Source organism: Dromiciops gliroides, chromosome 5 (assembly GCF_019393635.1).
Source record: "Dromiciops gliroides isolate mDroGli1 chromosome 5, mDroGli1.pri, whole genome shotgun sequence".
NCBI classification, from domain to species: Eukaryota; Metazoa; Chordata; class Mammalia; order Microbiotheria; family Microbiotheriidae; genus Dromiciops; species Dromiciops gliroides.
This window is the reverse complement of record NC_057865.1, coordinates 264,565,989-264,581,386: the sequence shown is the minus strand read 5'-3', so window position 1 is coordinate 264,581,386 and position 15,398 is coordinate 264,565,989. Positions and strand designations below refer to the sequence as shown.

Genomic DNA, 15,398 nt, shown 5'->3' with positions numbered 1-15,398 from the left:
TATTTCAGCAATTTTTTTTTTTTTTTGCTTCCATTCAGTTGATCCCTTTGCAATCTTGGAGTTGTTCTTTTCCTTGCATTAGGTGCTAACGGATGCTGTGCCCTCCGAGGCTTAAGTCTGTTTGCCCGGGGTTATTCTCATGTCACAGAAGCACATGATTTATGGCTTTTACGGGCTCATTTTTTGGGTTTTGTCTCGGACACGCTGTACTGCTCTGCTGTCCCCATGGTTTTCATTGGAAATCATTCTGGCATGTTTACTCAGCATAAGAGTTCATCTATTTACAGAACATTTTGCTTTGTTTCTAAAAATGTTGCAAGACTTGTTTTAAATGGCAAACCCAGACCTACCTAAAGAAAGGGTCGAATATTTTGGGCGAAGATGAATCGAGCTTTCGAAACTTTTGCCTCTGTGGGACAGTTAGGGTACAGCTCTTTATACTTTCAGTGTCTTAATGGAAGCAATAATAAATTGCGCTCATGGGAATGCTGTGAGTGACTTTTCTCTGTGTCTCTTCCCCGCTGTTCCCCTGGTAATAAAACTAGTTGGCATGATTTGTTGCCACTTTGGGGCATGTTAATTAAAAATGCCATCGTTACCTTCCCTTAACACTTTGATATTTAAGAGTCTTAAGGGTTTGGGCATCTTTTTTTTTTTTAAAAAGAAGAAAAAAGCATTTAGTTGAGTTAGATCAGTGTTTTCCTGCCCAACTGGTAAAGGAGGAAATGGGATAGAAGGTTAAGTGTCTTGAGTAAGGTCAGTCAACAAGTCAGCTGCTGGGGTTGGGATTAGAACTCAGATGTTCAGGTTTCCTAGTGCTGTGGTTGGCACTTAGCCTGTAGCCATTCATTTTAAGGAAACTTTGTCATCTGTCATCCAAATTGTCTTATTTGTAAAGTGGGCAAAGTTGGAATCTTTGACCTTGAAGGTTGCTTCCAGCTCTGAATCTATGATACCATGAACAATTCAACAAATATTTAGAGCGAGAAGGAACCTTACATTTCATTGAGTTCAACCTCCCCCCCCCCTCTCTCTCACACACACACACACACACACACACACACACACACACACACACACACACACACACACACACCTTTCTCTACTTAACAAAGAATTTAAGTAACTTGCCCAAAGTTACCTTGGTCCAGGTATTAAGTGTAGAATCAGGATTTGAACCCAGGCCTTCCGACATTAAATCCAGAGCTTAGGGTCATAAAGAATTGCTTGGAGGTACTGAGAGGTTAACTGATTTGCTGATGGTCACACAGCAAATTTTGGGCCAGAGGATAAGACTTGAATTCTGGTCTTCCTGACTCCAAAGCCAGTTGTCCATCCACTAAACCTCTTATTCTAGCACTGTTTATTTTCCCTGCTTAGCAATTTGTGTTTTAGAATGACAAAGTCTGATTCTTTGAATTTACTCGGGTATTGTTATTCAGTCATGTTGGACTCCTTAAGTTTTCCTGGCAAAAGATACTACAATGGTTTGACATTTTATGGTAAATTACACAAATCTAGCCCTTCTCCATCCCCAACTCCCAAGCATTCATTCCCGCCCCCACCCCTGCTTTGGTGAGGCAGTTGGGGTTAAGTGACTTGCCCAGGGTCACACAGCTATTCTCAAGTGTCTGAGGCTGGATTTGAACTCAGGTCTTCCTGAATCCAGGGCCAGTGATTTATCCACTGCGCCACCTAGCTGCTCCCCAAGCATTCATTTTTTAATGATCACCAGAATTTTCTTTTCCTATGAAATGCCAGGAGAGAGGTTCTGCTATTCTAGAGCTGGTGGCAAGTTATCATCTTTTGAGGTCACCTAGTCCAACTTCCTCCTTTCACTTTCCCAAGGGTCTTATAAGTAATGCCCATGTGATTGCAGATTTAGATCAGTATTTGTACTTTGGGTATGTTGTTTCAGTTGTGTCTGACTATTCGTAACTCCATTTAGAGTTTTCTTGGCAAAGATATTAGAATAGTTTGCCATTTCCTTCTCTAGATCATTTTCCCAATGAGGAAACTGAGGCAATCAGGTTTAAATGACTTGCCCCAGGGTTACACAGCTAAGTATCTGAGGCCAGATTCAAACTTACAAAGATGAATCTTTCTAACCCCAGACCCAATACTCTATCCACTGAGCCACCTAGCTTCAACAAACAGAAATGGAATTTGAACCCAGATCCTTTGATTCCAAATCCAATTCATTGACTACAAAACAGAACTAAACATAATAATAATAAGAAAGTGATTTTTTTTTGCTATGATTCATTATCTCCAACACTTAAGAAGCTAACTCAACCAAGTAGTTTCATTTAATTGTGGTTCCACTATAGCTGGGGTCCCTTACCTCGGGTTCCTGTAGAGAGATTGGGAGTCCAGGAACTTGGACGGGAAAAGAAATCCACTTTTATTTTCACTGACTTCTTTTGTTGTTGTTTTCTTTTTTTTGCGGGGCAGTGAGGATTAAGTGACTTACTCAGGGTCATATAGCTAGTAAGTGTCAAGTATTTGAGGCTGGATTTGAACTCAGGTCCTCCTGAATCCAGGGCTGGTGCTTTATCCACTGTGCCACCCAGCTGCCCCTATTTTTACTGACTTCTAATTGAAATTTAGCATTCCCTTTAATAATTTAAAGATGTTATTCTGAGATCATGATGTACAAAAAGGGGAGAACCCTGATCTCTAAGGTGACCTATTTAAGAGAGCCCCCTTAATCATTTTATCAGCTTCATTTCTTTCAGGAATCCTTTCATGGAAGGAACCAAATGAACACAACTTGGGAACTCTCTGGTTGTTGTCCCACAATAACAATGATCACCTAGGAAAGGAGATTTCAGTGATTTTGCAAAACCTCTGTGGTCCCCATCCCCCCTGCCCTCTTAAGTCTCCTTCTGTGTTCTGGCTCTTTATGCATCTTCCCGGATTGTGGATTCCAAGAAGGCAAAGGACCATGTCTTGTAGAATCCTTTTACCTTCCCAGCCTGAGAGAGGTAGTATCTGAACCTGTAGGCCGCAGATTTAGTAGAGACAACTTCTATTTCATGTCTTTTATCTGAAAGAAAAGCATGTGTGTGTACTTTTATTCAAGCATACCTTTGACTCCACACTTTGTAGTTTAATGTTTAAAGATGACCCAGAAAATGCCCTCGAAGTTTTTTTGTACATTTTTTTTTAACTATCCATTAAGACACCATAAAATAACAATCTAGGTAACTTTGAAAACTGTACTGCAATGACCCAGATGATTCTCTGGGCAGGAATATTGAGAGCTGATAGGCTCATAGATTTAGAACTGGAAGGGATTTTAAGTAGAGCTCCCTTAATTCTATAGATGAAAGGCTTGAGAGAGTTGTAGTGATTGCACAGTATCATTTGCAATCTACCCACTATACCACAATGCTGCCTCAATGACTTTTAAAAAGTTAAAAACAAATATGGGATAAAAATATTCTGTATGATTCATAGGGGCTGAGCATCAGGCCTCTGGGCAAGAATGATCTACAAGGAAATGAATTGCTGGTTCCTCACACAGTGCCTTTTTCTGCACTGTCTTGTCCATTTCAATTTAGGGATTTGTGCCATCCTGTGGTCTCTAATTGGTGACCTTTTTGGGGTGGAGGCCAGAAGTCATGTTTCTTATGTTCCATAACAACTGGACATTCAAACCTCAGCTATCCTCTGCTGCCTTCATTTCTAGTCTGGTTTTTACCATCATGCACCAGAGCCTCGTTGAGACAACGGGACTAGAGAGGGTTCCAAGTAGTCTATTTTTCAATGAATCTTGAACATTTCCATGACTGGTGGCGCATAAGGCTTCAAACTAGTGAGCTTGAGGAGTGGTATTGTTGTAGCTTTCCCAGTTCTTTTTTTCCTGCTGTCCGAACATATTTTGCTTGAGGGTATGGTAGGAAGCCAGAAGGCCTTTGCTTGCCAAATGTCTGGCTCTCTGTGTTTTCAACTGGGGTTGCCCTGGCACTCTTTGGAGAGGGGCAAACATGGTGCCCTTCTCTCCTTTACCATACCTATCTTGAGAAGGCACTTTGTTTGATTTTTTTTTTTTAACTAGCTCTCCTAAGAGAGACCAAAGGAGGAACCAAATACATCTGGTCATGCAAAGTTGACACTTCATCAAGGAGTATGTTTTTTGACTGTCTTAGGCTGTCTGCAATCTGGCATGATATGAATTTAACATAGAGCTCAAATCCAAAGGGCATTGGCGTATTTGACATTTAAGTGACTATTTCTGTCTCTCTAGAGTCTATTTCTTTCATTATTATAATTTTCCTAGATGGGACAGGTTGTGAAATATTTGTACCTAATTGATCGCATGATTAACTTTATCAACAGGATCCTTTACGGGGGAAAAAAATCTAGAAAAAACTTTGCAGCTTTTGTCACCTGTGGTTTCTGTGTCCACATTTTAAAACTACTCATCAGGGTTTAATTTGTGAATCATCTGCCTGCTTTCCTTTTCTTTTTCCAGACCCTTGATTCCATTCAATCCTAACTATTACTTTCTATTGGATTCTCCCATAATGCCATTTGAGTCATGTCGTTCTTATGCCTAAAACAATCATTAACTAACCCTTAATACATACCCAATCACCCCCACACAATACATACACATATACATTATTATTTTTTTTTTTGGTGGGGCATTGAGGGTTAAGTGACTTGCCCAAGGTCACACAGCTAGCAAGTGTCAAGTGTCTGAGGCCAAATTTGAACTCAGGTCCTCCTGAATCCAGGGCCAGTGCTTTATCTGCTGCACCACCTAGCTGCCCCTACACTTACATTCTTTCATCACCTACAATATCAAATCCAAATTCCTTTGCTTATCCTTCTTGATCCTTTACAATCTGTTCCCATCCTAACTTTCCATTTGATGTCCCACTACTTCCTTAAGACTTTGGAGAAAGCCAGTTAACCTTACCTGGCCTCGTTTTCCTCATCTGTAAAACAGGGCTAATGATAGCACCCATGTCAGAGAGATTCTGCTGGGAATCAAATGAGATAACAAAGTGCTTTGCTAACCTCCAAGTGCTGTGCAAATGCTAGCTATGATTATTATTAACCTTGTGTTATGGTAAAGTTAGACTACTTATCAACTCCTTTTTAAATGTGTATTTTGTTCCTGCCCTGCCTCTCCAGTTTTTACCATCTTTCAAAATCCAGCTTTGTCCTACCTTCTCTTTCCCTGATGACATACACCTGAGAGGTTAGATTAATTATCATTAGATTATATCACCAGGCAGTTAAGTGGTTCATTGGATAGAGTGCTGGACTTGGGTCAGGTCCTGCCTCAACTCACTTAGCAGCTGACTCTGGACAAATCACTTAACCTCTGTGGGCTTCAGTTTCCTGGTCTGTAAAGTGTGGCCAGCTAGTTGGCACAGCAGATAGATTGCTAGTCTTGGAGTCAAAAAGACTGAGTTCAAATCTAGCCTTAGATACTTAGTTCAGCTGCATGGCCCTGGGCAAATCTTAGTTTTCTCATCCATAAAATGGTTTGGAGAAGGAAATGGCAAACCACTCCAGTAACTTTGCCAAGAAAACCCCTAATGAGGCCACCATGAGTCAGATGTGACTGAAAACAACTGAACAATGAAAGTGAGGATAATAATAGCACCTGTCCCATGGAAGAATATATATGTATTACACACATGTATAGGATGCACAAATGCATAGTGTACATGGTATATATATGCACAAATACACTGTGTAACCATACATGTAGGATATGAACATGCCCGCATGTGTGTGTACACAATTTATGCACACATATACGTATGAACACACATGCTTTGTAAACAGTAAGGGGCCTATGTTAAGTTGTAAAAAAAAATTCATTGTTGTTATTTGTTCTTTGTTCACCACCCAACATACTAAGAAAGTATTAATTTATGCTGTGATTATACAATGTCTGTCTTAATTTCCTAAGTTCTCTTCTCTGAATAAGTTGACGCTGGACCAAAGAAAACAGTGGGAATAGGTTTGTGTAACAGCTGTACATTGATACTAACCAGAGGGATCTATAGGGGACCTTTATTCAAATAGTATCCTGAGGGTCTTTATGCTGGCACTCTCTTCTAGATTCAAGCACTTGATGTTTCTTTTGAATATTTCAGGACTTAAATGCCTATGAGTCAGGTACAGAAAAAAACTGCTTGGTATTAAATAAACTCCAGACTGTGGAATAAAGAGCAGGTCCAATGTGTGGGTCATAAAAGTTCTGTGTTGTTCCTAATCTTCTTTGTTGTCCTGGATCTGTTGGGCAATATGGTGAAATATGTTTTTAAAGATATAAAATACTCAGGATTACAAAGGAAATAAATCTTATTGTAATATTTTTCCAAAACAACACTTTACTATGTCACCAATCCCTGTTCTATTCCTTTTTTTTTCTTTATTTTTGTTACCGTGCGTTGTTTTAAAAACAACCCCCCCCCCCCACCATCACCATCACCACCACCACCAACAAGCATTTTGGAGTATTCATTGTAATCTTCTCCCCTCGTGCCTATTAAAAGCTGAACTAGAACCATTGGGATGCAGTGGATTTTTTATTTTTCAAATTGTGGTTAAGTCGGGTCTAGATTGGCCTGGGATACCAGTAAAACAGCTTGAGTTCAGAATGCGTGTCACTTCTTGTCTTGTTTATTCATCTGGAATAACTTTAATTTGATGCGGCTTGTTCTTAAAGGAATATAGTGTTGCTGATCTGCTATGGATCTAATTCCAGCTTTCACACCTGCAGAGGCATCTACTGTGTCTCTGCTGCCAGTGCCTACCCCTGAGCATTGCAAATAAATCAGGGAGTTCTATTTGTTTTTCAAAGGTGGGGACTGGGATTCTGAAGGGAAAAAAAAAAAAGCAATTATACAAAAATGGAGAGAAGTTTGAAGAAGTGAGAAAAGTAATCAAGTAAGGGGAAAAGAGTAAGATGAAGGTATACGAATTAGTGAAGAAAATAGAGGGAGAAGCACCTTCTAAAGACACATCACCATCTGACAGTGGTCCTAACCTCTACCAGAAACAAGACATAATCTGTGGCTCCCTACTTGTTACCTCTAAATTGTTTTTGGTTTGTTGGGTTTTTTTTGTTTGTTTGTTTGTTTTTTTGGTGTCATCCTTTGGCAGTTTGAAGCTAGTGTAGTATTTCTCAGAATAATATTTTTACTTGCATAAAATAAAATATACAGAATCACACCAAAAACCAATCATATCGAAATAGTGATCAAAATATTAAAATAAAGATGTTCATGCATACCAAGTTAAGAATTTCTGCTTTAAAATAACAGATAAGCTCCATATTCTGACATTTAAAGCCCATCACAGCCTAGCTTCAGTCTGCCCAGTGTTTAACCCAGTGCTTAGACAATAAGAGGTGCTTAATAAATGCTTATTGATTGGTTGATTACCTTTCTAGCTTACCTCATGCACAATGCCTAGCATATAGTAGATTCAGTTTGATTGATTGATTACCTATCTAGCTTACTTCACATCTTAGTAATATGCCTAGCACATAGTAGGTGCTTATTAATGTATTGATTACCTTTCTAGCTTACTTCACCTGACTTCCCTTCATGCACTCTACATTATAGTCAAACCTATAAAATTCTAGCCATGTCTATACCTCATCTTTTGTCTCAATGCATCAGTGTAAACTATCCCCAGAGCTTGGAACATGTGCTTTCCTTATATCTGCCTCTCAACATCCTTTACTTATTTCAAAGAAGATTCCTTCACAAGTCACATCCTCTGCAAAGCCTTCCTTATTTCATAGGATCAAAGACTGCAAGGGACTTTAGAAGCCAACAAGTTCAACCCCCTCATTTTTTGGATTAGAAAGCCAAAGTCTGGAGGGCTTATGACTTTTCCAAGGTCACACAGCTTATAAATGAAAGAATACAGATTTGAACCTAAATACTCTGACTGCAAATAGGGCTCTTGCCATTGCACACTATGATAGCTCTTGCCCCAATTTGTTTATGCTCTTTTTGTGCACAGATTGTCTTATTTTATATATATATATAACTTCTTGTTGTTATTCAGTCTTTTCAGTTGTGTCTGACACAACTTTGAGGTGACCCCATTTGGGGTTTTCTTGGCAAAGATACTAGAGTGGTTTGCCTTTTTTTCCAGCTCATTTTTGCAGATAAGGAAGCTGAGGTAAACAGGGTGAAGTGACTTGCCCAGGGTCAAACAGCTAGTAAGAAACTGAGGCCAGATTTGAACTCAGGTTTTTCTTACTCTAGGCCTGGCACTCTATCCATTGTGACACCTAGCTGCCCCTTGTTATAATTTATCTGTATACATTTCTTATTCCCCAGTATAGAAATTCTTAGTTGGGATTTTGTGAACTTTAAAAAAAAAATTGAATGGCATAGCACCAGCCAAGCACCAGGGAAGTTAGGAAGACCTGAGTTCAAATCCAGCCTTAGACACTTGATATTTAATAACCATATGACCCTGGGTAAGTCACTTAACTCTGACTGTCTCCACCCCCAAAATTGGAAAATTATTTCAGTATAATCAGTTTCCTTTGGAATCCTATGTATTTTATTTTATGAATTGAAAATAATGGTTCTTAAGGGTCCACAGGTTTCCAAAGGGCTTCACAATTCAAAGAAGATTGAGTTGCCACTCCAGTAGATTGTAAGCTTTTTTTTTTTTTTTTTTTGCAGGCAATGGGGGTTAAGTGACTTGCCCAGGGTCACACAGCTAGTAAGTGTCAAGTGTCTGAGGCCAGATTTGAACTCAGGTACTCCTGAATTCAGGGCCGGTGCTTTAACCACGAGATTGTAAGCTTTTTGAGGGCAGGGTCCTATTTTTACTTTTGTCTTCATATCCCAGTGCTTAGCACATAGTAGGTACTTAATAAATGATAGTTTAAATAAATTCAGTAAGAGTAACTTCCTTTCAATTCAGACATTGGTAATGTTACTCTTAGGAGAGTGGGCTTACTATTATTTGATTGGGTCCTTTTGATAAAGAAGAAATTGGTGTGTATGATTGTGGGTAGATATAGGTAAGTAGCCTAACCCAGGCTGAGATGAAGTCAAGGTGGGAAAGGCCCAGGTTGTAGTCTGGGAAGAATACTACATCTGGGGTCTGAGGAGACACACATTTATTTTTTATTTTTATTTATTTATTATTTTTGTGGTGCAATGAGGGTTAAGTGACTTTCCCAAGGTCATACAGCTAGTAAGTATCAAGTGTCTGAGGCTGGATTTGAACTCAGGTCCTCCTGAATCCAAGGCCAGTACTTTATCCACTGAGCCACCTAGCTGCCCCTGGAGGCACACATTTAAATAATGCTTTTGACATTTAAGTACATGTATGACTTTGGGCAGTAGAGTTAAATAATACTTTTCTAAAATTTTTATTGCTGTTTTATTTTTAGATCTCTTAAATATCCTTCATCCATCCCCCTTCCATGTAACAATTTAAAAAAAATCCAAAAGCAATCAATTCATTTGAAAAAATTTGACAATATGTATAGTCTTCCACACCTGTTGGATCTTCAAGCTCTGCAATGGTGTGGGGATGATATCTTCTCATATTTATGAATTAATCCTATTAAAACCAAAAACATCCAAAACCACTTGATCATCTCAGTAGATTCACTTAAAACTTTTAATGTTTTTTTCCCCTCTGAGCCTCAGTTTCCTCATCTGTAAACTGAGAGGATTGGTCTGTGACCAATAAAACCTCTTCCACGATTTTAAAATCGATTGAGATCCCCAAAAGCTTTTCTTTGTGTGGGTTATATTATTAGTCAATATTTACTTTATTAGAAATCCAAACATCTTAGTATTATTATGAAAATAGTTAGCTCATGGACCCCCTGAAAGGATCCCTAGAGGTCTCTGGACCATACTTTAAGAACCACTAGCCTAAAACACTGAGAAGTTTGAGTGTCTTTCCTAGGGTCAGGTATGTATCAGAGATAAGACTGGAACACAGGTCTTGTTCTTTCTCTACTACTCTGAATCTCCTGCATCTTATATATGGGGAAATTGAGGCTAAGGTAAAGTTACCTTGTATGTAGTCTCACAGATAATGAATTTCAGAGGCAGAATTCCCACCCAGATGTTCCCTGTGATATCCAAATCCAACATTTAAGGTTTTATACCAGTCTGCCATGCTCACTGTCCCTCTAATAATCCTTGTGGTACTGTCTTCACACACTCTTTCTAAACTGTGAAGGGGATGGGTTCCAGACCCATGAACTCTTGGGCCTAGATGAAGAAATGCCTTCTGCCAGTTCAGTTCGTGACACCTTGTCTGCCCCTTCTAGATTGAGAGTTACATCCAGCAGTTGTGGGCAGAGAGGATAAGGAAGAATTAAGTCATTTGTCATAGTCGTTAAGTGTCAGAAATAGGATTCAAACCCATGTCTTGGTTTGAGGCCAGCTTGCTTCCTATGATATCCTGCATCTCTGCCTTTGAGCACAGTAGAAATATAAGCCAATATCAAGAGGCTGAGGGGCTAGAGGTCATCTGTAGAATGGGGATGATGATGGAAGAGCCAGCTTTAGCAGACAGCTGGCAGGAGGCACAGGGTCTGTTGCTCACATAAGTCTCCTTCTCTCAGCCATGGATTTGTACTGGCTCAGGTGTGAATATCATAACAGAGGCTGGTAGAGAAACAGAGCAAGATGATTTTGGAATTTGGGAGGGTTATGAGGAGAGAGAGAGAGTGGGGAGAAGGAGAGAGAAGGGGGGAGAGAGGGGGAGAGAGGGAGAGAGGGGGAGAGTGGGGTGGAGAGAGGGAGAGGGAGAAGGGAGGGAAAGAGAGGGGAAAATAGGGAGGAAATAAAAGATGACAAAGCCAAGCGGACTAGTCCAAGGCCTAATAGGGCAAAGCCACTTGTTTTACTAAACTGGCATCAGATCAAATGAGCTAATATGAAGCTGCTGAAGCTTTCAATGTTCTCAGCTTGAACTGACACTTCATCTCATTTCTATTCTCTCTCTTTCCTCCTCGGCCCTCCCTCCCCCCACTCCCCTTCCTTTGGCAGGTTTTAATGGCCAAAGCTCTTGCAATAAGTTTGTCAAAAAGGGTATGGAGTTGGCAAGCAACAAAAGCTTGTTTTTTTAAAAAAAAATCAGTGCTTTAGAAAACAAACTAACAATGCCATGGTTCTGGGGAAAGACTGAAGGATTTGGAGCCAGACAGCCTGGCTTTGAGTAAATACTATTCTTGCTACCTACTGACTACCTGTGCCACCTTAGAAAAGTCCCTTACCCTGAGTTACAAAAAAAAAAAAAAAAAGAGGGAATTGGACTAGATAAATGGCTCCTAGGATTCCCTGTAGTTCCTGATCCCATGTGCTCGATCCCATGTTTTCTCTCTCTCCTTTTCCTCCCCTCCCTCTCTCCCCCTCTTCTACCTCTCCCTCCCTCCCTCCTTCCCTCATTTATTAAGCACCTACTATGTGCCAGGCAAAGAGGAAGTATGGCATAGTAGGCAAAGAATGTAATTGTGTGACCCTGGATAAATCATCTAACCAATACACCATAAACCTATATATGTGTGTGTGTGTGTGTGTGTGTGTGTGTGTGTATACACACACATATATATACACATATACATGCGTGTGTATATGTATATGTGTGTATGTATATACACACATATATGTATATATCTGTATATATAAGTATGTGTATATGTGTATGCATATGCATATGCATATGTATATGTATATATTAATGACAGATTTCTCTCTATATTATTTAAATCTGGGTAAATTGAGGAGTCAGGAAGACTTGGGTTCAAATCTTGCTCCCGACACATAGCGGCTATGTGACCTTGGGAAAATCACCTAACCACAATGCTGTGAACCATTCTTTTAAAACTATGTATAAATGGCAGAGCAGGTGCTCACATTGGTGGTCCTCCTATACCAATAAAATTACAGGTCTTGTAAAAAAAAAAAAGTAGATGGCAGATACAATTTGAGAACGTTTTACTTTAATGTTCCTGAGGAGGAACAGAGTAGAAAAATATGGTGTTGATGAATGTCCACTCTTCTTTTTACAGGAACTCAAGTTTACCACCCCTCCCTCCATATGGATGATGGCATTTAAATTCGTTTCTTTCCCACCATCCTCATACTCACTATTGAGTTTCTACTGACAGAAGCTTAAATTGTTGGAGTGATTAAGGCCCTTCCCCCCCTTTTTTTTTTGCCTTTGTCTGAAAAAGGAATCCCCAATTTCCTTTAAAACTCAGTTCATTCATCACTTTCTTCATGTCACTTCCCGTTCTCCCCGCCCCCCCCCCCCGCCCCGGCTCCCCCCACTCCAACCTTGTACCTCCCTGGCTTCAGATTTCGTTGTGTTTCTTGTGTATGTACCGTGTTTCTCCTGGCAAATTCCTTAAGGGAGAGGCTTCTTCACTTTTTCTTTCCTATTCCCAGTGCCTGTCACCTGGTGCAAATAATGAGTCCCCTGAAGTGGGCATGTATATTCAAACTGGCCCAATTTGAAGTTATTATGTAAACTGTGGCCATTGGTTCCAGCCCAATGGAAACTTGCAGCACAGATTTGAATATGGCACTATTTCAGGGATTCAAATGCTTTTTTGGTTGGTTGATTGAATATTATATCCCATTCTGAAGAGAATACAACAAATCAATGGTCATATTTTCCCCAATAGCAGGTTTCTCTTGATATCCTTGACTTTGCTAATGGCACTGCCTTCTTTTGTCTCTGTCTGCAGGTGGCAAATCTTCCGAATGACTATATGATACCTCTTAACTATGTCCCCGGGATGGAACTCCTGGTATGTATTCACTACCTGTTGTCTTGCAGCAGCCACCAGAAATGATAGCTTTAGTCATTTCTTGTGGTAAAAGTCTCTGTGAGAAGGCAGCTAAGTGGAACAGCCCTGGATTCAGGAGGACCTGAGTTCAAATCTGGCTTCAGACACTTGACACTTACTAGCTGTGTGAACCTGGGCAAGTCACTTAACTCCCATTGCCCTGCCCCCCTCCCCCCCCCAAAAAAAGTTTCTGTGATTGGGACTTTTGTTGATTTTCAGGACTTAATGGAAGGCATCTTTGCAAATTCATTCATTCATCCATCCATTTATTTATTTATTGGCATTTATTTATTTATCCATTCATCCATTCATTTAGCTAGTGCCTTTCCCTAAATTCCATTTATCTACCCGTGTCTAGGCAGTGTGACAATAAATCAAGAGCTGTTCTCAAAGCTAGGAAGACTGGGTGCTAGCCCTGCCTCTGGCTGTGTGACCCTGGGCAAGACACATAAATTCACAGTGCTAGTGCTCTAGGCCAGGGCTTCTTAAACTTTTTCCACTCGAAACCCCTTTTCTCTGGAGAAATTTTTACATGACCCCGGGTATAAAGGTATAAAAAATTGGTATACAAATCAAACATTTACTGCCAATTTCTTTTGTGACCCTCCTCAAATTCAGTTACAGGACCCACAATTTAAGAAGCTTTGCTCTGAGCACTTCCGAGTTACCAAGATGGCTTTGTCCTATGATGCTAGATGGGAATAAGCATTTATTAAGCATCTATTATGTGTTTGGACATTTTCACTCCAAATGTTCATATGGACTATTTGTGTTCAACCTGTGGTAGAGCTTTCTGAGCTCATTGGTTTGGTGAGATGCAATGTACTCAACCCCAACATTCTCTTTGAGAATGAAGGACCACAACCAACCAAGCATGCATTAGGAATTGTGATGCTAAGCACTTTTTACAACTATTATCTTATTTGATCCTCACAAAAGTCAAACCCTGAGAAGTAGGTACTAGGATGTTCTTTGTTTTATAGTTAAGGAAATTGAGGCAAACTGAAGTTAAGGGGTTTGCCCAGGTTCACACAGCTCTTAAGTATCTGAGGTCAGATTTGAACTCAGGTCTTCCTGACTCTATCCACTGCACTTTGTCTAGCTCTCTCTATAAAGCTTCCCAAATGAAATCACAAGTTCATTCTCTGTCACTATCCTGCATGTACGTCTATGTCATGGATACAATAGAAGTATTTTAAAGTATTACTTTTGAGGTGACTAGGACAGAGTAATGAGTCATCTTCCATATCCCCTTCCTTAAGCAAATCGGGGGGAATAGTTTTTGAGTCTGAAATCCTAGAAAATTTTTTCACATCTTTATGTGCAAAATTCTTATACAACTTGATTCCCAGTGTGGTTTTGAGAAAATATCTGTCTTTGAAATGTGATTAGCATTACTACATGTGTTTTCCTTTTTTAAAAAGCATTCTCATAAGCAGATGGCTATGTTTTCAAGTTTGTTTAGCTTCCTATTTAATTACTGAAACAAAAAACTATTTCTACCTCTGCGCCCCTCCCCTCCCTAATACCAACTACACATGCTATATATAGTTAATCCTATTCATGGGCTGGTCATTCCCCCTGTGGTCTAGTTTACCAGCAAACAAATTTATTCATTCAACAAACACTTATTGAATATCTTTTATAGACCATTCTTTGGTTCATATGGGATTCTTTCCCATTTGTTCCCACCCCCAGACTACTGTCACCTAACACAATGTAATAGTGAATGCTTGTTGAGTAATAAACCATGCTTCTGATTTGAACATTATCTTTGGATGACAGTTGCTGTCCTCAAGGACCCCCCCCTCCCCGCCTCCCAAAAAAAGAAAAAAAATGCTTCCAAGGCAGTCATTTCCAGATAATTTCAAGTACCACCTCTCTGGGAAAAAGCCTGTTTCTTTTTCATAACAGACGTTTTTGGAGTGAACTTTGTAGTGGTTCAGAGGCCTCTGATGGCAGAGGTCACAGAGGTTTCTGTTGCTATTTGGAATCATTCTTCTCTATTACCCAGCCTCATATCCTTGGAATTTTTTCTCTCTCTGATTGTATAGTTTAGGAGCTTTCCCCTTTAATCCCAGTTAGATAATGACCCTTTCCTCTGTCATGACTGGGGGAGGCTTGGTGTTTAGTTATACAGTGCTTAGGCATTGGTTATACAGTTCTTAGTCTCCATTGGGCCATTCTTTGATTGGTATCAAATTTGTGGGGCAGCGGATAGAGCACCGGCCCTGGAGTCAGGAGTACCTGAGTTCAAATCCGGCCTCAGACACTTAACACTTACTAGCTGTGTGACCCTGGGCAAGTCACTTAACCCCAATTGCCTCACTAAAAAAAAAAAAATTTGTGCTGAATCATGTTACTTGAAAGTGTATTAAATATGTTACTTGAAAGTGTATTAAATATGTTACTTGAAAGTGTATTAAAAAATTCCATACCTGTAGTTACCACTTGGGTTATCTGGAGTAGGGCTGAATTGGTCCCAAACTGTGCCTGGCTTTTCCTTCCTTCCTTCCTTCCTTCCTTCCTTCCTTCCTTCCTTCCTTCCTTCCTTCCTTCCTTCCTTCCT

At 39.9% G+C, this 15,398-nt stretch overlaps 1 protein-coding gene across 4 annotated transcripts in view; it reads left to right on the top strand.

The window, feature by feature from the left end:
- Nucleotides 1-15,398, top strand: part of KITLG (KIT ligand) — a 123,394-nt gene that overhangs the window by 68,010 nt on the left and 39,986 nt on the right. For 3 of the 4 annotated variants that reach the window (XM_043968247.1, XM_043968244.1, XM_043968243.1), the window contains exon 3: nucleotides 12,728-12,790. The exons of the other annotated variant lie outside the window; for it this stretch is intronic. In XM_043968247.1, coding sequence (XP_043824182.1) covers nucleotides 12,728-12,790 — 63 coding nt within the window. The remainder of the gene's footprint in view (nucleotides 1-12,727; nucleotides 12,791-15,398) is intronic. 4 annotated transcript variants of the gene reach the window in all.